This window comes from Cataglyphis hispanica, chromosome 22 (assembly GCF_021464435.1).
Source record: "Cataglyphis hispanica isolate Lineage 1 chromosome 22, ULB_Chis1_1.0, whole genome shotgun sequence".
NCBI classification, from domain to species: Eukaryota; Metazoa; Arthropoda; class Insecta; order Hymenoptera; family Formicidae; genus Cataglyphis; species Cataglyphis hispanica.
In genome coordinates, this window is record NC_065975.1 from 3,561,727 (window position 1) to 3,584,665 (window position 22,939).

Below are 22,939 nucleotides of genomic sequence, written 5' to 3' on the forward strand. Positions count from 1 at the left end.
TTTTATCTATAAATCTTTTTTTACTGATCTAAAATTGACATTTTGTTGTTTCAAAATTTATTTGCACTGCATATTCTTGAATAAGTTTTTAACATGAAACAATAATTGATTTTATGATTAACTTTCAAGTTTATGATGACTCAAAATTTATTTCAAAATCTATTTTCAAAATTTATTATGACTCCTTAATTTTTAATATTCAGATTCGATAACTGACAGTGAATTTAAAACTTAAATTCCGCTAATTGTAAATTAGGATTAGCATCGTAAATAAATGGAACAAATTTACAACTTGTGGATTATTGACAATGCGACATTGAAATCAATATTTTTTTTTATAAAAATTCTTATTTTAATTTTTATAATAAATTTTAATAAAATTATAATAATGTATAGATTCACACATATGCATAGCTGTCAAGAAATCTTTGACATGTACATATGCAATAATTTTACACTATATACATTATATAGATAGTATTTTAAAGTGCAAATCTTTTGAAATAAATAATATAAAATATTCACAATCATCGTTTTAAAAACACTTAGATACAAAAAATATACGATAAAAAAATAATAAAGATTTCAATTAAAAAATTTCAATCTAACTCTTATTACAGTTAAATTTAAATTTGTGTCTTCGTGGAGCCTCATGAAATTCTAAATCTTGATTATTAAAAATTTCAATTTTCAATTTTCAATTACATATCGTACAAAATCGCAAATCATTCTTATAACACGATGTAAATACGGGTCAATGTGTTTATCGATTTATGACACGCGGATGTAAGTGTAACACGGCATATGCCTGCGAGTAAATTCTCATTTCTCGACAAAGATTGCAATTTCATTCGCGCAACTTCCGCGCATGTACTCAATCCAAATAATCATACAGGCATAATTGAAGCACATGCTCGCATTATGATGAATATTTTGTACGGTAAGTGTATTAATGTGTGCCAGCAAACATCATCGCACGCACGCGCATTAAAAACTCATTCGCTATCCAATTTAATTCACGTATGCAATTAATCTGCAAACATATATTCGCGTACGTTTAAAAAAAATTGGTGAAATAATATGATTTTAATAAGATGCATTAAGGCAAATTCATGATCGGATTAAATATGGCAACGCAAAACAATATGAAAATATTGATAAATAAATTTGGCATTTATAAAAATACAATCATCTATTTTTGCCGAATTATAATGAGATATTTACTTAATGTAATAAAAATTTCACCAGTAAAAGATTAATATTAACGAGCATGCTCATGATTGTATTTTTCATGAATTAATAACGAAAAAGAGTGAGAAAGAAGCATGAAATGATACATTGCTTAAAAAAAGTCGTATTTGTTTTCACTACATATCCACTAGATATATACACATGATAATCGCAGTAGTCGAGGCGCTAATTACACCGCCGCTGCTCAGATACCGGTACCTAATTATTTCCAGTGCCTCCTCTATGTTATCTTCGCGGCACCTCCGCGAATTGTATCTGCAATTTATACGAATTTATCACGACCAGAAACTCTGGTATCATTTTGCGAGATGAGCCTTTACGCTCGATCTTTTCCATTTCTTTTTTCGCCCGATCGTTTCGAGCGATCCTTTATTAGTACGACGACGCTCAACGAGGCGATAACATGATTCACGGTCGGCAATTCCGAGCAATTGCTGATTCGAAGGTTGAGATAAATAATCGCGAAGATGATTCGTTGCAGTGATACACTCGGATTTATAGGACATTTTTTGTTCTATAAATATACATATAATGATAACGTTATTTTGGAACAATGTTGGACAAATATTACGAATAATTATACGGTAGCTATGAAGAATATCTATAATTCACATTATTATCATTAAAAATCATATTCGAATTAATAATAACACATTTTAAGGAAAATGTTTACATTAACTTACACCTCACGGATCATTTTCATTTTTACATATATTATATTCGGCACATTCCTAAGTATTTTAAAATTTTCTAATATTAAATAAATAATATAATTCATTCTCATGAAATCGAACAACACTAATAATGTTAATCCTAAAACTCCCCCACAAACTCTAAATACTAAATAATAAATTATATATATTTCTACATTTATTAATATATATTTATATTATTATTTATTATATTTATTATATTATTTATATAATTAATATATTATTAAACGCGCACTTTGAATTTTGTGGCGCTCTCCTCTCTCTCTCTCAGGTTCCAGAGATATGCAATTTTAAAGTTTTCACGAATTTAATACTTTTTCTGTTATAAAATAAGGAAAAATAAAGTTTGTTTACATTGTATTTGCGTAAAACAGACATGGAAAAAGTGTTTGTTTACATTTCCGGGGTCGAAGCTCCTTGGATTTGTCCACATTCCACGCGGAGCGAGATTCAACGCAAACCTATGTGTCAAGTCTTCCGATAGTGGAGCCCCCCTCCGCAGGGGAATATATATATGTATTATTTATATATTTTTCAATGCGTAAATATAAAGTGGAAAATTGTAAATCTATGTGGAATCTTATTTTATTTAAAAAATATATGCGTGGAGACAGTGTGTTCCGCCCCCCTTGCGGAGGGGGAGGGGGGGCTCCATTATCAAAAAACTTGATACATAGATTTGCGTTGAATCTCGCTTTGCGTGGAGTAGGAATTGCGAGTAAAGTAGACGATCTTCTGAAGCGTACTAGTAGCAACATCAAAACAACTCTAAATGTAAACAAAAGAAATTGCTAGCGAAAATATACTGACAGTGACGCAAATGTGAACAAAAAAACATAAACGCGCAAGTGAGATATAATGAAAATATCATAGAAATAAATGCGATAAATTATGACACATCAAAATTGCATATCTCTGAAACCAGAAGAGAGCGCCGCAAAGTTCAAAGTGCGAGTTACTTAGGAATGTGTCTTCTATAATATATGTAGAAATGAAAACGATTCGTGAGGTGTAAGGTAATGCAAACAATTACCCATTTTAATTTAGCTAATAAATTAATTGGTTAATATATGCATAAATAATTAATATAATATAGTTTATATTAATCTTCATTATAAAATATTAAATTATGTTTAAATTATTTAATTTTATATATATATATATATATATATATATATATATATATTTGAAAAATTTAAATAAAAAACAATAAAGAAGTTTTTAAATAAATTTTCCTGTAGAAGACAGTTTCCACATTTTTAAGATTGTGAATTGAATTATAAATATATTTTTGACATATATATTAAACTTTATATGTCACTATTAAATATCAAGATACAAATAAGTTGTTACATTTTTTTTTTAAATAACAGGTAATTATAATACATAAATATTCGAACGTTGCTGTCATCCTATCTATGAAAGGTAAAGACGTTCCCTGACGTCGCGAGTGTAACCGCGCGCACATTTATGTATAATAGCGCCGCCACAAACATAAATAAATCTCATCACTATAATTCATTATTTTTGCATAAGCTCACTGGACACCTTAATCACGAATATATGCATATGACAAATGCACTGCGAAGACTAGAAGATTAGAATCGAAAGCGGAAAGCAGTTTCTCTAAGTATTGATAAAGGAAGCATGCTCAAGGGAAGTAACTTTAATAATGTGACAGAGTAAGATTTCTTTTTGAAGCATTACGAAGAAAGAGCGTGGCTAATCCACCTCCACCTTTGTTTTTCAATAGATTAGAAAGCAATGCGAGAATTGACATTTTGTTAATGTTCCTACATATGCATTATAATTTTCTTCCTATGCCATTATTAAGATGCGCAGAATCAGTCTATTTTACATATCAGTCTATAGATTGTATTTTCTGTCCTAGGCAACGGTATTAAAAAAAATTCTTAAAATTTTTTCGTGTATAATTAATCAATTTTATTTATATTGTTAATTATTTATATTGTTAAATTCCTTATATCCGTACAATTTTTTACACAGTTTATTTTTTTTTTTTGTAAAATTTTTTACATTATTTTTTCAACATAATATTTAATCAAATATTTTATTTATTAATGAATAATAAATATAAATATTTAATATATTTAATATTAATAAATAAATTTATTATATTTTTATTATTATTTTTAATTATTATATTATATTATTATATTTAATATTAATAAATAAATAAATAAATAATATTAATAAATAAAAATAAATAAATAAATAATAATAAATAAATAAAAAAATAAATATAAATATAAATTAATAAAAAAAAAATAAATAAATAAAATAACAATATAATATTGATTTCATAGAAAAAGATGGACAATGTAAAATTCATTCTCCTAAAATATTACCTCATCGATCTGACGATTCGTTGCATATGTTGCTGAATATGAATAAGTAGTTTCGCTTCTTAAGTATTGGAGCAATTAATTAAAAATTAGCTGTTTAAAATTCATATCATCTGCCGTCAACCGGTGATCTGACATATTTCCCATCACGTGGCATACCTAGGTGCATTAGTCTACATTTAAAACACGCGCGCGCCAAGAAATTAATTCAGAATTGCTTTCCCGACGACAATGACGTCGGGACGCGATTACACTTGCTGTCAGTCGGCGAAGGTATCTAAGCCCGCAAGAAGTGCCGCTATGTCCTACATAAGAGCCGAGGCGGCGTATAATGATTCTGGGACGGCGCGTTCGGTTATTACGTATCTTCCGGGTCCGGTTACGATTGATTTCTTAAATCACGTATCATCAATCTCGGGGATCTCAGTAAATTTCAGTATCGCGAGTCTTTACTTATCGAGAGCAAACAGCGATAATCAAGTGTTTGCCCTGCTGCTTTCGCGTGAAGGAGAATTTCGGAAAATATTTCGAATTAATTATAAAATTTTCGAAAATTTTTCGGCCGTTTCTTTCTTTTATAATCTTGTATTATTATATATTTTTTAATCATACATTTTATATTCTTTTATAAAACAATTGTAGAAATTTACTTTTAATTTCTTTCTTTTTTTTTTTCGTTTGAATATTTATATTTGCTCGAGGATGACAAGCAACATCGTGAAACACTCAATGGGCACTTCCTGAAATTACTTTCCGGTTATAATGTGAATAATATTAGAAGTAAATAAAAAAGAGAAAAATAAGATTTACGTGTGCAGCTCCTTTGCTGCTAAACGTCATGACTCGTCCTTTCTCTGCTTATTATGCTACTTTGAGAGCGCAGATGGTGGTTGGACTTAAATTGTAACTCAGCGTATCTTCAACTGCGATAATATATATTAGATTCTACCCATTTTCCGCTTTTGTTACGAAAGGAAAGCTTGACCGTGTTTATGCGTAATATATAAAATACCAGATTCGCGATGGCGTTGATTAATTCGTTCGAAAAATCAGCCACCGATGAATCGTAAAGAGACGAACAATTCCTTATCAATGTATATTCAGGAATCATTCGATTATACCTCAGGACGCGACAAGTAGATCATACGCGTTACGATGCGCCAACACTTTATTCCGGCGCCTTTATCGGCTTGATAAAGGGATGCCGGTCCCGCTCTCTTCTTCACTCCTTTCTTTACAAACTGGTTTCCGACTCGAGTTGAAACATCGAGCGTTCCGTTCTTCAACTTCCATCTGTCGCCTGGCTAGCACGCGAGCTACATTGGTATGTGAGTCTCTTCGCGGTTGACACTCGCTCGCATTCCGCGCGATACACACGAGGGAGAAAAAGCTTCTTCCTGTGTTAACCATCGGTTAGCATCGCGCAGCGATGCTTGTTATCGAGTTGGCACGAACCCTTCATCGTGTGCCTTCGTCGCGTGCAGGATGTAGAAAAAAATGAACTTGTAGAAAAAAAAAAAGTTGCTCGATAATAGTAGCGTCGATCGACATTGACCTTGTGTCTAATCTGTCAGTTCCCGTTTGCAATGCTAGTCCACGATACTAATAAATTTTGCAACGCTATTATAATATTGATACAATTTATGATATTTATTAAGAAAAAAATTGATTATCAAAACAAAGGATTAGATATAATAGAATGAAAGAAAGGAATTCCTTCCGGATAAATTAAGGATGTTTTGGCTGTACATTGGTAGCAAAAAACTGTCAAAATTTAAAAAAAATTTATATTTTTTACTTATACTGTTTAAAAACAAAAATAAATCCGGATTATAAAAAGAATTAAAGCATTACAAAATAATACAATTTTTAATTTTGTAAAAGAAAATAGTTATAATTAATATTTTTCCTCATTTATGATAATTACTTTTGATTACGCTCCGAAATTAATTGCAAGAAACAAAAAAAATGAATAATTTATAGAAATAGAGAAAAATAGATGATATTTTGTTTACAATTTTTAATTAATAACTAGTAATATTAAATAATATAATATTTAATACTACTAGTTATATAATAATATAATTAAATAATATTATACTAAATATATATAAAATAGAATATTAACACAATAGAGATGTTTAGATTTAATTTTATTCATAAAGATAAGATATAATTTATGAATTTTTTTTTAATTAAAAAATTTTAATTGCATCTCAAATTCTAAATAATATGGAAATACCAATGAATAATATCAATCAAGGAAATATTACATTTAAACATATTTATATCCATGATATTTGCAATGCAATTATTGGATTAATAAAAAAATGAATATTATAACTTTTGCATACGTTGATATGGATCGCATTTGATATCAGCATCGACGTTTCGTGAAAGTTTGGATACACGCTTTCTTCCTGATCCCAAATGCAAATATCGACTTCTTAATCTAATTCTATGCTATAGTCGCAACCACGTTATGCAAGATCTGTTTAAATAGCCCTTCTCTTGATCTATCGATCTTATAACGTGACTAAAGTATTTCTTCTAGAATTAATACAATCCTATACTCCAAATATGTATCATATCATGTCGTCACATTTTTTTATTACAATCATTTATCTTATATGATTCCCAAATTTCTTACATATTCAAGTTTGCAAGTTTGTATTATAATAAGTAAAGGAAAAATATAATTAAAATATAAAAGGTGAGTTGGAATTTTTAAAATATATTATCATACATAGTATCTATCCTAATTTCTGCGAGATCCGAAACAAATCCACCTTAGACGTTCCGCTCTTCGACTACTCGAGATACCGTATCGTCGCGGGCACCGTACGTCAAGTTCACCCACTTCGCGCATCGATCGGTCGGCGGTGGAAGAGAATCCTCTCGCTCGCTCGTTCGCTCACGCTTAGCATACGCGCCTTATATGTATTATCTGCTAGTATATACATACGTGTAACGACGACCGGCGCGGCGGACGACAGGCGAAGGTTGTTCAACTCGGGCGGATCTTGTAACCGTCAAGTATAACGGGTCCTAAGGCCCGCGCACGCCGGGCATCGCGCCGGCGCTCCACCTTCCCGGTTCGGCTTTACCTTCTCGCGAGCTTAGGCGAGCGCGTGTGCACGCCGAGAACCCTCTTCCTCTTCTCTCTCTCTGCTATAAACCTTCTTCAACCTGGGCACGACTTGTCGAGTCAGCCAGTCAGCCGTGCACCATTGTCGAAAGATCGTCCGGGTAGCCGACACTCTTCGCTTCGCGATCTCTTCCGTTCTCTCTTCCGTTTTTCAAATATCTGGCGATCCGTCAGATTTTACAGTTTAATTCGAGCATCTATCTATATTTTTTTTTTTTTATCATTCTGTCGCTTCTTTCTCGCGAACGTTTGGTGTCTCTTCTTTTCCGCCCAGTAGTTGACGCGCGGGTTCGTATTAGTGGGTGCGCCGAAAAAAAAGTTTGTCTCGCGTCTCTTCGCGGTCGTCCGGGGGTGCGTGTGTGTGTTATCATATATGAAGATCACCGCGTTAGCGGTGATTCGATGTGTCGTTGAGCAGTTAATTGAGATATAGGTAAGATCTTGATAAATTTGCAATAATCGTTAACCATCTTCTATACTTGGAGCTTCTACGTTGAAGCATGCTTCATTTATTTTCACATTTTTCTACTTTTATCGTCCATCTTTTAACAGTAATTATAGTGCATAATTAATGCATTAAGTATAATATTATACATATGTGTGTGTGTGCTATAAATGTCATATAATTTTTTTAATGATATATATATATATATATATATATATATATATATATATGAAATTTATATAAAATAATATAAAAATTTTTTTTAATCATAATTTCAACTCGAGGTTTTTATGTAACGTGAAGACGTTATTTCGTTGAGAAAAGATATTGTAACAATGTTATCAAATATGATTCAGATCTGGGATCTAACGTCGCTAATTATATCCGTATCTATTTCATTTGCATTGGCACAGCTGATGTCAATCGCTTCCTCGGGAGAAGAGCTTCTCGTTCATCTTCCTGCTTCTCTTTTTCGCATCATTACGTCACGTTATACTTGTCGGTCGCGTTTCACGGATGTCTTATTATATTGTTACATGATTGGAAGATAATGGGAACACTTTTGGAATTTGTACGCCACGGTCTAAAAAGTATTAGGAAATAATTATATCGATTAGATTAATCAATGTTATTAATATACGCGATCTACTTATACCAAATCATTTATTGATGAGAGTAAAAGAATCTTTAATATGCGTGGAGACACGATTAAAATAATTCTACATTTTAAAAAAGTTTGTGTGCGACTTTTAAATTTTTTATCATTAAAACTTTGTGACAAAATTAATCTTTCAGTCAAAATTAAAAAAAAAATAAAATTAAAATAAATTTGAAGAATAAAACCCCTTTTATTTATTTGCATCTGCGAAAGCTTAATTCGCCAAATTTTGTTTTTTTTTTTTTGTTATATGTATGTTCTCATTATTAATTAAATTATTATTATTAATTAATGACATTTTTTAAGAATTATTCTTTTTAAGAAAAAATATTTTAATTATTGACAATTATTGACAACACAGCTTTTTTTGCACTAAATAAATACATCATTTAATACTGCATGTGATCTATCAATTATATATATTCAAAATTATTAAGGATAATTAGTCATAATTAACTAATTATAATTTTCCTATTTTCCTGATTTATTAATTAGTAATTAATGAAAGGCTCATGTAATGAAAAAAGTGCCCGTTATGCTTTTACGCAAAAAAATAAAAAAAATAATAAGGAAGTCTAAATATCAAAAAATATAGCATTCATGTAGGTGTTACCGTTATTAACGTGAAATGCATTAAGGATCGATGGGAAGGGAGACTTGGCGTGAGAACGTTCATTGTGCGGGACAGTTACGTCGATGAAGCATCCGCTTCCCATAACGATCGTACATCTGTCTGTAAATTTGAGATTCGATCCGACCGAATGAGAGATCAATGCGATTTATCTCATCTTGAACCTGCAATCTCGTGGTCGTTTTATTTCGTTTTTTTTTTATCTTCGGTGATCTGATTTAAACGGCGATATATAGGGATGTTCGATGTTCGTTAGAGCACAAATCTGTTTGTTAAATAGCATAATTTTATTACACTCGCAATCTTTTCCGCTGCGGCGTTCAGCGTTCCAGAAACGGATCTCATTCCTCGAACATAAGCGATTCCATGAATACGCGAATCGTTAAGTATTCCTTCGCAGATTGAACGGTTTTATCGCTCCGTTTAAACATGTTTCATTAATATTTATGAGGATATTAAGTTTTAATCCGCAGAAGAAAAGAAAGAGAAGAAATAATAAACTTTAATATTACGTTCGAACCTAGATTATCTTGTCATCATTTTTCTGATCTGTCATAATTTTTAAATTTAAATTTTTGTATTAAATTTTTATTTAATAAAATCACACACAGTACGACGATAAAGTAGTTCCCCGTAATTGCACTTGTGTCTATTTACTCTACAATTGCGGAAAATTACTGCAATACGCTTGCCATCGAAAATAGTCAGTGCGTAAATAAGAGCATGAATAATAACAATTATTGTTGCATACAATGGTTCAATTTTGCGAAGGTAAAATTATAGGAGTTCTATCCAAAGCAGTTCATAGTCGCCAAAAATTCCGCTGTTATAATTAATTAAAATTCTTTGTAATTATTATACATTTAACAATTAAAAAAAAATTTATAATCTGTCACATATAGAAGATAAGAAACAAGTATTAATTTTTTATTTTACATATTATTTTTTTAATATTAATTTTTTAAATAGTTTATATAATACCGTCTTCATGCAAGCGGCTTAAAAATAATCACGACAATATTTATATGATATTTATATTTATATTTAACAAAGAATATAATTTATTTAATCATATTGTTTGATCGGTTGTTTTTTTTTCACTGACGCATTTGTTTGGAATTCAGGGAATTTTTTTTAACGTTACTCACAAATTTAATGGAGTCGCTTATGCGCGCGAGCTGTTTTCATGTTCGTAAAGATACATTCAAATAGTTAACGGTACGTACCTGTTTGTAGAAACGCGTTGGATTCTACTATTCTATACCGGCGAATAATATCCTCGAACTTCAATCACGTTTTCTCTAATATTACCGCGGCAAGCAGGATCGACGTCTCACATACGAAGGATTCCCAAAGAAGATATCGATGCTCCGATCGAGGTACCGTTAGTAGACACGATTATATGAACGGAAAAATGCAACGGTAAATTACATCCAGGTGACAATTATGTAATCATCAACTGAATTCTCCGGATTCCATTGGCGGAAGATATTAATTGTAAATGACAGTTGTTGCGGCTTGTCTTTCTCAAGTCGAGACTGAAAGTACTTCGTTAATCCTCGGCGGAGACTTCGATGCGCGAGAAGGAGCGAACGTTTTGCTCGTTCATGAATGATCAAGATATTATTTAATTAAATATTATCTGCAAAACAATTTCTCTTAATTTATATATTGGTTAAAATTCTTATTGATAAATATGTGATTCTTATATTTTTTATTCAAATTTCTTCGAAAAAGTCTAATATTATTTGAAGTACGATTTCATTGCGCGAGTGCACGCTTAATTTCATATAAACGTCAATGTTGAGATAATTTCACCGCTTGTATTCTACGCGCATTGATGGTTGAACAATCGGAAATGAAAATTGAATACGAACGATCCTTTCAATCAAGACCTTCGATAACAAATCGGCAATCAGAGATTCACGTCGCGTCTAAGTAAAGTCGCCAAAATCACCTGTCTCGACAATTGCGTCATTAGTAACTTAATGATTGCATCTTAAATTCCTCAATTGTTGTTGTCCAAAGTTACTTTAAAATTCTTATGCTCAGGCAACTAAGATCAGTCGTAGATTAAGCTTTTATATGCAAATTATCTGTAGAATTGTTTATATTTATAATTATATTTTCAGAGTGATAGGAAATTAAATTGTAGAGAAGAAAAAAATTAAAAATCTTAAATGAAATATATTGTTTACATCTGCTTGATGTATCATTTCATAATCAATTAGAGAAAATATTGTGTACATATTTGATTAATATTTAACTGCACTTTATGAAATACATGTGAGACATTGCAAAAGTATTTGTCGAAACACGTATAGAAACGTTAAATACGTATTGCAGATATATATCTTCGTTCGCAATAGCGTTCACGCATATACTTATTCTCATGAATGTTAATGCAAGCGTCGCGTCTTCGTCGCCGTAAAATTAAAACCTTCCACTTCCGCGTTTGCTCCACCGTTTCCTGTCGCTCTTTCTGCGCGACTCGATCGCACCTTTCATTTCGACGATCGCAAAATCGTTTTTGCGATTCTCTTACTCTCAACTGGTTCCCGATAACACGCAGTCCATACGCGTGCAACGAGATCCACGATCTAGATCATTGCACAAGATCAGGTTTGACGTTTAGGAGTATAGGTCAACGTGTCGAGGACGGCCTCTAGACACGCGTATTTCGCGATTCACGGAATCTCCCTTTGTCCGTCTTCTTATAATTCACGGCGCATCGCGATAAAGCCGTTTCTGAATTTGAAAATAAATTACACAAAAGATTGCGTCGTGTAGTCTTTTTTTTTGTATATATATGTATAGTCTTATTCTAAAATATTCTTCCTTAATCTTTGTTTCAGTGCGAAGATGCGGATGCAGATATTGAAGATTGTGGTGGTCCTGCTTGTCGCGGGATCGGGGGATGCCAGACCTCAGAAAAGTGGTAGGTCTTTTTTTCAAGAAAATCATATTATATGCGATGACGAATTATAACGTGATGGAAACAATCGGTAATATCTAGCAATCAAATCACGTAATGCAGCGAGTTGGTAGTAAAAACCGATTTCTAACGTAGGATTGATGCCTTTTACGCGGCACAATCGTGGCTAATAAACCGTGTCATCTGTCATTTTTTCATGTATAAATGACAGCTAAAAAAAATGTATCTCAATAATAATTAATTAATATAATATTTTTGCTTTTATTATAAATAAATATATAATAATTATTACATTGTAATTAATGTAATAATTCTTGCTAATTAATATAGTAATAATTGTGTAATTAAATAATTGACATATAATAGTTCTTGTTAATTAATATAATATAATTTTGACTTGATAATTTATGTATTTTAAAAATTCGCGTAGAATTTCCATACAACGTACGATTATTTTTAATGGTTAATTTCACTACTATTTCTGATAAGTCTATCGTTTCTTAAAAAGTGGGCTTCGTTTGACGTTCCATTACAGAGAAAACGCGTACGAGGTATAGAACGTGCAATTACTCAATAGTCTCAATTATATATTGTTGTAGCGTGTCGAATCGCAACTTGTCCTTCTTATCGCAATTACGTCATTTACGTTCCCATAGTGCTTTTCTTACAAAACTGAATTTCTTAAGACGGAAGTGTTTATCTAAACTTGCGGCAATTGGAAATTACCAATAGTTTCTTAGCAGTTTCGTTGCGATTGGCGAGTAATTAGTACATTATTGGAATGTCGTAAGCTTTGTTTTATGTATTATGTCCAGTATTTATCTCGATGATGTTTGTTCTTCTTTCTAAAAAAATTCTGATAAAAATTATTTCTTTTGCTTTTCAGGCGACATAAATTCGGCAACGCAAGCGGAAAGGGGCGACGCGGAATGGAAAGATGTTCAAGCCCGGAACAAGACGCACGATACAATTCGGGACGATAGCAGGTATACGGGGACTTCCGGACGTAATAGAAAGTCGTTTATCACACATTTCCGCGATAGTATTGATTCGTCGCGCGAGCATAACGCGATCGGTTCACGCGCGAGCGGTTTCGCTCCGACAACGCGATCGTCGCCGTTGGGCGCTCGTCGTTCCAAGATCGATGACATCTGGACGACGTCTGAATTTAAAGCACCTTCGGTCCTTTCGAGGACGAACGTATTAGGGAAAATCACAGAGATCGATGCCGTTCGAAATTCAAACAAACCAGACGGAGATTTGTTTAGTGGTCTTTCTAATAATTCAAGGTTTGTTTTAGCGTCGAATAAGAGCTTCGACTTAGGGATTGATCGAACGATTGGTTATTCTGGAAAAGTGAATAGCGAAAATTTAGAGATCGAAATCCGACGCAGCTTTGAACCAAAATTTTAAATTGACAGTCGCTCGGACGAGGTACTCTTCCGGAGGAAATAATGCGTTCGATTCGGAAATTGACAATATTTCTAGCGCGAAAAATCGACAGAAGTCGAGCACGATTAAATCCGAGTCATTCTCGAATAAACGTATTATTGGAGATAATACGTTGCGTTGGAGAACAGGACAGGTTTCGAATATTCTCTCTTCTAAGATCTCGAACGATCCTCGGGAAAGCGCTATTTCAACTCATTCCATTCATCGTAAAGATCACAAGCCGATTCGTACGGACTCGATCGTGACTTTGCACGAATATGTAAAGCCCGATTTCATAACCGATTCTTTTCGCCATGTTGTCGATTCCAAGCGCGACGATTTGAATAATTCAAGAGAATTGACGCGCCCGATTTTGATCTCGAATTCGAAATCAAAAGTCGGTTATGACGTATCTCGCAGACACGCGACAACTTCTAATAGAAACTTCGTTAGGCTCCGATATCCGTTCTCCACTTTAAATCGAGGCAACGTCGCGTTGAATTCGAAGCTGAAAGATGACGACAATGTTCAGCTGAGAGAGTCGATGAAGAACCACTTGACGCGAACCGCTGCGAAGAGGCCTGCTTTGAATGATCGCGCAACGTTCGATCCGATGAAGTATCATCATTCCTTGCATGCTCAGAATCTGTCAGGTCAAGTCGAGAGAGTCGACGGTGGGGAGACAACGAAAGATGACTACGTCAGTACATCGACGGTACAACATAATGCGTATTTAAAGAACTGGCCGAACGAGACGTTTCAGGATGTTGAGGATCTGTACAATTACGAGAAGTACACTTCGTCTCTGGAGGAGAATTCAAATCATGATTCTGGCATTCACGATGCCATTCAAACGCCGATGATTTTATCATCGAACGACGGCTACTACGATCATCCGGATCCGGTTATTGATGCCAGTGTGAAGAAGATCATCAATTGGTTGAAGGTATCAACGATTGTGCCGAACGATACGCAATTCACGGACGACAGCGATGATGTTCGTAAGCCGGTCGAATCGGTCTTCGAATCGATCTACGAAAACTTGGAACCTAATCGTCCGCTGAGCGTTAGCGATCATGACAATAATCGTTACGAGACTGTCGTTCTTCAGGATGCGCCTCAGAGTCAAGATCTGGACGAAATAAACTATCATGAAGAGTATCAAAATTCAGCCGTTCATTCACAATATGTAACAGATTCTGCGAATCTTTCTCCAGCTTTAACTTCTTCCTCCTGGTCCAATCCGGCCTTGCTGAGAAACAAGACCGTTTACAATCCCACGACACATGTGACGCAGAATACGGTGGTTCATATTTTAAACGATGGTCTGAAAGAACCGAATAAAACGCAATCAAAAGTGCCTCAATCAAACACGGTATCTACTAGTCAAGTAACTTCTTCTTCTGATCAGAAGCCCAATGTTCACATAATATTTGAAAAAGACAAAGAGGACAAAAAACCTTCTAAGCAGGAGACCAATACCTTCCCCTCGTCATACAACTGCCCAACAATCACGATAAACACTTACACCCGCGTGAACAATACGATTCAAAGCAAAGAGGGATGCACCGATCTTAATATAATCGTCAACTCTCACGTTTTGACTACGAATGTGTTCAAACCGAGCGGCGAACCGACTGAGCTAGGTCAACAGACTTTGTTGGCGACCGAGAGCTACGGCGACACAGACAAGAGCGACAAATATGTTGGGGATGCCGACGATCTTTCTCATCAGGATTCTTCAAACAGTTACGTAACCGCGCCCATCGGCACGTATGGCTCGCTTGAGGCACCGCGACCAGGTCAAAGCCTGGATTATTATGACTCTCAGAAAAATCCCGGTAGCATCTTGGATGGGAACGATCCTGTATCTTCAGAAGTATCGACCTTCGAAGTATTCCAAAATACTCAGATCAGCTTGCTAGGTTCGGGTGCTTCGTTAACGGACTCGGAAGCAACGGCGGGTTCGGTTGCAGATGGTCCTGTCGGATCCTCCATCGATGGTCCCGCTGTCGGCGATGACGCGGTCGTTTCGCCAGCTGTTTCCGCGAGTGGACCACTTGTTGCCGGAAATACCGGCTCCATGAACGTGCCTTTGGTCGAGCCTTCGTCTTTGAGCAATTCTATAAAAGGTCAAGCCAACAACGGTCCTGGTTCATTGCAGCTTCCCGCGCTGCCGAGTCTTCCCAGTCGACCCGGCTTATCGAGCACTGGTAGTTTATCTTCGTCGCAAGGTTCTTCGGGATCATCTTCCCACAACGATGATGACGATGACGACGATTTCGACATGTCGCCAAGTGGCATGTTGAAGTCAGTCGCTTCGGTCTTCACGTACTTTTCTTTACTAAATCCATTAGGTTACGGTTTCTTCAGCCTCGCCGCAGCGCCATTCGCCGCAATGGCGGCCAGCGTGCTCGGAGTCGCGGCGGTTATCTTCCCATGGGCGATACCGAACGTTATTGATTTTGGACGCGCTGCGGACAAGGTGACGATTAGATTCAGACCAAATCTTGAAGAGTTCGTTAAACAAGCCGTGCACAAGTACAATGGTCTAAACGAATGGAAGAGCAGACGAAAGAAGCGCAGGAGATGAATTAATTTCCGATTGATCTCGTAATGCTCGTATATTTCTTCGAAATCACTTGACACTATTTCGAAGCTAGGAGCCATGGCATTATTTCGAAGCTAGGAGCGTGAAACTTGCATGAAGCAAGTATGAGTTCGGCTAGAATTATATTAGATAATTATATTAGATAGGGTTCGAAAGGAGAGTAAATCATATCGTTTTATAGTTGATTGAAAATGATACGTGATTAATAGAAGAAGCGAAGAGAAGGTTTGAGAACATTTATTTTAAAACATGGATGCGTTAATACATAACGCACAATGTAACATATATAATAAGTCAGATTTGTGGTGCTTTTTTCGTACAAACAAAACTTATTTATCAAGGTAAATAATATATAATGATTAAATAAATAGAAAATTTCGTATTTATTAGTGTATAAATATATCTTTCACGCATTTTTTCTTTTTTTTATCGTGTTTTTCTTTTTTTTTTGTGTGTAAAAAAAACTCATAATAGATATAATTTTTACAAAATAATTCGATTATATAACCTCGTGTATAAATTTATAATATATTTTTATACGTCTTAAGTAGCTTTGTTTTTGTTGCCAAAAATAATACATGATAGGGAAACTTTCGAGGTTCATAAATAACGTGTAAATTGAACGACATAATATGAATCTGTTTAAAGAAAGAAGAGTTGTAAGTACACAAAGACATATGTATACATATAAATATGTATATATATATATATATATATATATATATATATATATATATATATTTTATTATATCTTATTACTATTATTTATCATTATTATAATCATGTGTTCATTAATGGAACATATAGTATTGCGCTTTTTTTATCGTCTATATAAATTTTCTATAAATTAATATAAGTTTTTTGATAAAATATTTATATAATATTTAATTTTATATAATCATTGCTTCCTAGTGTGTGTGTCGGTAAAACGTAATAGAAGCTTACACCATTTCAGGGCATTTGCAGTATATTTGTGTGCCAATAAATATGTAACATTAATAAAACATTTGAAAGAAAGACTAATATATTTTTGTGAATAAATATATAATATTTATTATTTTGTTTTCGTACATATTAAAATAAAAATGTATGTTCCTATTTTTGCATACATCTACAATCTTCCTAAGTCCCATCCTGCTGTTATTATTAAAAATTAACAAAACTCGTGGTAAAAGAAATATTATTATAATACTTAATTTCAAATTATGCAGGAAATAAGAAATATACAAAATTGTATTTTGCAAAATGTAATATCTGTATAAATTAACGAGAAATGTTGGTATTTCAAAAAGAGAAATTGTATCACACAACATAATGACACGGCACATTAATATAATAATTTATTTATATTACAATGATTAAATAAAAACAAATCACCAAATAATATGAATACTGAAATAGTGAAAATCAATGAAACTAATTCATTTATTCGCCATTGTTTGTTCGTGTAATTTTATTTAAGTAACATTTTATTTTGTTGCTGACTTATTAAAATATTTAAAAATTTTTGAAGCTAATCAGGTTAACGCTTAGAATACGAAAGATTAATAGCATATTTCTGTGTAATTATACCTTAAATACAAATTTTTGATAAAGTAAAATTCATCTAAATTGATACAAAAATTGAAACAATTTGAAAAATTAATCGAAAAATATTAGTTTTGTTAAAAATTTTAATTCACAAAAGTTTTTTATGCTTAATCCACTTTATTTATTTAAAAACTGTTTGATATGTAAATTGTGATCAAGAAAAAAAAATTAAATTTTTATAAAGTTTTCATTAATAATAATTTATATTAATTTAATTGATTTATTTTTTGAGACATGTAGATTATAGATATAATAATTTATTATATTTAGAACTGCATTATGTTTTGTTACTTTATTTTGTATTATTTTTTTTTATTTTATCTTACATTGCATACTTAGTGCTTGACAGTGATGGTAATCTTTTTGTTACTTTACGATCAAATCTTAGTTATTGCATAGAAAAGGTAAGGATAATATTTAATAACAATCTGTTACATATGAGACTTTTTCCAAGATCTTCATTTATAATATATTTATTTTCTTAATAAAATTTATAAAAATGATGAAATTAATAAAATTATAAAAAAAATTCACAAGGTAACTAGATATTGTTGCGTGATGTTAATTCTTTACAATTTTCATTTTTAAAATACGATTATACATTATATAACTGCGTCGAATTAACATACGATTATTCAAACCGAAAATATCCTGCGAACTAGCGCATTCAATCATTTTTCGACGAAATTTGACAATAGAATTTTATTTCAGTGAGCAGCTAAATGTCACTCACCGTGACTTGAAGGATCTGCAATATATGGATCAATCCTTGAGAACCGTCGCCACTCAACTTCTCAACGTTACGAATCCGCAGGACGTGATAAAAGTGCATAACAAAGAGTTCACCAAGGTAGAACATGGCATCGCGACGACGCTGAAATCCTCGGAAAAAAACGACACATCATCGTTGACAAGAGAAATTACTTCAGAAACCGGTCACTCGGAGTCCACTGGCTTAACTTTCGGCAGGCCGATAAATTCCAAGTTCAGTTACTTCGAGAGTAGCCATCCTGGCCAGGCAATGGCGATAACGGAAGAGGAGCTCGAGCGGGAGATGAGCTCTACGAGACTGATGACCGCTTATAAGAATCATCCGACAACTACCGGTGGTATTTCCACGTGGATCCTGCTGAATCCGCCGTCCACAACTGTAAAGAGCGCGGAGGTTGAAAAAGTGAAGCTACAACAACCTTTCCAGACGGAAGTACGACTGACAGTCAGACCAAGTTCGTCGATCGACAGAGTGGAAACAGTCTCACAGCCTAATAAGACAGTAGAGAAGAGCACGTCGCAATTGACCCCCGTGATAACCACGGAGAAGGTAACCGTGATCACGAAAAAACCGACTACAACAGCCATGAAGAAGATCACAACTACTCTAAGACCGGAGAAAGGCACTCCGGATTCGGAGAAGTTAGAATCCTCTTCGGGTGTGACTTTAAAAGTTCGCACCACAACTGTAAGCACCTTGACGAGCGAAGGAATAGCTTCTTCAACAATCATTTCTACGACGAAGAAGAGTCAAGGAACGCGAACCACTTCTAAACCAAAGATTACTACGCCGAGAACGACAAAGCCGACGAGATCAGGTCAGCAAGGTAGACCAAAGCCTACCACGACAAGAAGAACCACGATCAAACTCGAAACAACGAAAAACGATTCTTCCGCGTCGACCGGTAAGATTGAGAAGGTGACCTTCAAACCTGTTCAAATCATCACGACTCCGCAAAACAAACAGGAGAGTACAGAAAAACCGATATTTGTCACTAAGATAAAAGCTTCGGTGCTCATGGACAATCAGAAAGCCCCAACCACTTTACTTCCGACATCGGTAGCAACCACCCCAAGTTTCGATATCACGTCTAAAGAGGTTTTGTCCGGCGTCGACCTCGTGGAAGTACCAGTGAGATCGAAGCCAACTGGCACGAAGGTGAATAACGTATTGAAAGTGCAGTTGAAAAAGCCTGTGGACGAGGCTACGCAAATCGAAATAGAGCCGATTAAAGTGAACGCGCCGGTCCTGAAAATCGAGAAGATCGACAAAGACAAGATGGAGCAGATCGTGGAGAAGGATACAAATAATCTGAGTAACTCCAAGATAGACTTACAATTCGACTTTAATCCCGAACTGACGAAGATTAACGTAGAAACGCAAACGGAAGTGACATCGACAACGACGACCGCGACGACAGCGTCGACCACGACTAAACGTCCGAGACACAGTTCGAAGAGGAAGAAGAACAAAGTTCGCAGACGCAAGCCAGCCACGACTTCGGTAGCGCCAAGTTCGACGACAGTCGCGACCATCGTCTCCTCTTTGATGGAGACCAGCGAGGGTATCACGGACGCCAGCTTCTTAGATAACGCGATCCAGGAATCAAAGATCGCACCCGAGACAAAGATTACAGCAAACGCGACGAAGAACAAGAAGAAACAGCCACCGAAAGCGATCGGCACTCAAATCTACAACTTCCTCAGTCGCGAGGTGATGCCTAGCTTCGGCGTGATGTCGCTGGTGGGTCTGGGTCTCGGTTTAGCCTCATACTTCCTGTATCCCTTCGGCGGTACCATCGCCCGAAGGAACTATGACATAGAGCAAAATTACAAATATAATCCGGACGAGTACGGCGGTAATTACGGACAGAGCGAGGAGGAGGTGTTATCCAAGGTGTTTCAAGGTATGACGAATCACGAAAGCAAGTACCCGGGGATGAATAATGCCAATAGTAATTATTATCATTACCAGCATTACGACGGTGCATATGATGCACAGACGACGAAGAAGACCGACGCGAGATATCCATCGATATCCACGTCGTCCGTTTATAAAACGATAGAGAACACCCAGCCAGCAGTTAAGTATCGGAACACGGACTTTAGATATAGCGATATTCAAACCACTCCGGTTTATTACGATCACAAGCATTCGGCAGAAATCGCGGGATCGGCGAATCGACAGTTTGTAGTCGGTAACGTACCCAAAGAATATCCTTTTGACGTGAAAGCGGCCGCCTTGCCGATAAACAGCAAGAACGGCGTTAATTACGTATCAACCGAGATCGGGCAAACGCAGTTCGAGAGGGACATCGCGCAAGGTTTCAACTTCCCACCGAACTCAGCTGATGTGCACAATTACGGTCACCTGTCAGAAGCGTCAACTGTCAGATCGGACGATGGATATGAAGAGATTGAGATAACGCCGACCGCGGTAGCCGTCGAACATGGACCGCGATCTCTCAAGGTCAAACGCGCCATTGGTACCAGCGAAAGTGACCGACACTCGAGGCCGAAGAGAGAGTCGGTAATACAGGTGATACCGTCGAAACACGAATTGGAAGAGGAGCGCGAAGAAGCGGAGAAGGAAGAGGACTTGAGCAACGAGATTCTAGACATTATCGACTCGGCACTACCTGGTGGAGAGCAACTAAAGACGAAGAATAATAGCGAGGACAACGAAGTAGAAGATTTCGAGGGGCAGAGGAGGAAACAGCAGGAGGAAGCTAATACACGAGTAAAGGAATCAACCATGAAGACTCTTATCACCATAAAAAATATAGAAAACGCAAAAACGACGAATTTCCCCGAAAGCGCGTCATCTATTCCCAAGATCGTCGAGCAAGCAAATGACGGTGGTTCAAGTATCTCTTCGGAAACTTCTTCTGATCGAGATACTACAGAGACAAACTCCGCGAGCACGACATCGAATCCGAAAAATTCTGAAGCGATAACTGTCGAATGGTTCGAGAGCTCGACCACGAAGAAGCCGCCAGAAGGCTTTAGCCTTTTCAATTTCGTCAAGAAAGTGGCCGAGATCAAGTTCAGGCTGGGCTTGACGATCCTCAAGCACGCCAGCGAAGGATTCGCGCGATATCTAGGTCACGTGCAAAAGAGGATCAACGGCGAGGAATGAGGGTGATCGGGCATAACAAACTGAAGAAGCAGCGATAAATTGACTGGCGATAAAAGCTTTCGCGCTTTAATTTTTACGTTTCGATCGCGTTCTCCAATCTACCCTACGCGGCGTGCGTTTGCTTCAAACGTTATTCGCGAAGAACCTCGTAAAGAAGAAGCAGCGCACATCTTTCCCGACATCTTCACGGTCGATTCGAGACGCGATTTCACGGACGATCATTTTTATCTGTTTGTATCGCCGATAAATGATCGTCCTTTCACTTAGAAAGCTAAAACGATGAAGAGAAACACAAACTACTGTTACATCGGTTAACGCGTGGCGTCTTCCTCTTCAAAGTATGGGATTTTTCGCCAGGATCGATGCTCGACGCGCGAGAGATCGACGACAATGTACTTCAGTTTTACGTTTAAATGTTTGATTAATTTGACGAGCTTTAATATCGGTTTTCGGATCCTCGCGCGCGAATGCACGACACGCAACATGACGAGATTTTAATACACTTCTTCAGACTCAAAAGTAGCGCGGCAGTTTGGTGGAGGGGTTTCGATAAATTTCTTCCTTCCAGAAAATCGCAATTAAATTTTTATTGAAGATCCTTGTATCTCTTCACATAATTTACTAATTTGGTATGCGTGCTGCTCTCATTTTGTCTCGCCAAAGAGCGAGAAGAAACGTACGGAGCCGATTATTAGGCAACTTATACTGTAAAGTACGCTATATATAAATAAAAATAAATAACTCAAACAAATATATAAATGAATAAATAAATAAGTAACTCTCTATGTAATACCCTGATATGAATTATGTAAATAAATATTGGAGATTGTAAACGCTCTTGTTTCTCTCTCTACGTTACGCTATACAAAAAAAAACATGTCATACTAAAACATTTATTTCTAACGGAACAGGTTTTACTGTGAATTATTTCAAATCGTATTTCAATGAAAAAACTGAACGCGAAGTTCCTTAAACAATTCGTTCTTCAACAAATGCAAACTCGACAATTTACGCGCAATGATATAATTAAACAAATAAATTTTGCAAATGAATATTGACGCGCTTGTTGTGTTAGGAATAAATTAACATTTACAATAATGTCATCTTAAGCTTAGAATATGAATTATAAATATTCATGGATAGCGATAAAAATCAAGATAAATTATGTTTCCTTCTTTTTTTGTACACAATCCAACTGCTATCAATTACGGCAATTCAATCGTGATAAGCGGAGTAGCAAAACAATATGC

General features: G+C 35.2%; 1 protein-coding gene across 1 annotated transcript; it reads left to right on the forward strand.

Moving 5' to 3' along the window:
* The first annotated feature begins 7,454 nt into the window (after positions 1-7,454).
* Positions 7,455-22,757, forward strand: LOC126857721 (serine-rich adhesin for platelets-like). The gene is made up of 4 exons (XM_050607422.1): positions 7,455-7,911; positions 12,068-12,150; positions 13,034-13,133; positions 18,491-22,757. Exons 2-4 carry the CDS (start codon positions 12,075-12,077, stop codon positions 21,687-21,689), a joined length of 3,375 nt encoding a protein of 1,124 aa, XP_050463379.1. The 5' UTR covers positions 7,455-7,911; positions 12,068-12,074; the 3' UTR covers positions 21,690-22,757.
* The last annotated feature ends 182 nt before the right edge of the window (positions 22,758-22,939 follow it).

What these genes read in the sequence shown, in the direction of transcription:
- LOC126857721 (XM_050607422.1), top strand. Translation starts at nt 12,075, where the DNA reads ATGCGGATGCAGATATTGAAGATTGTGGTGGTCCTGCTTGTCGCGGGA. An exon ending in TGCCAGACCTCAGAAAAGTG is followed by an intron (nt 12,151 to 13,033) that starts GTAGGTCTTTTT and finishes TTTGCTTTTCAG; the next exon opens with GCGACATAAATTCGGCAACG. An exon ending in ACAATTCGGGACGATAGCAG is followed by an intron (nt 13,134 to 18,490) that starts GTATACGGGGAC and finishes ATTTTATTTCAG; the next exon opens with TGAGCAGCTAAATGTCACTC.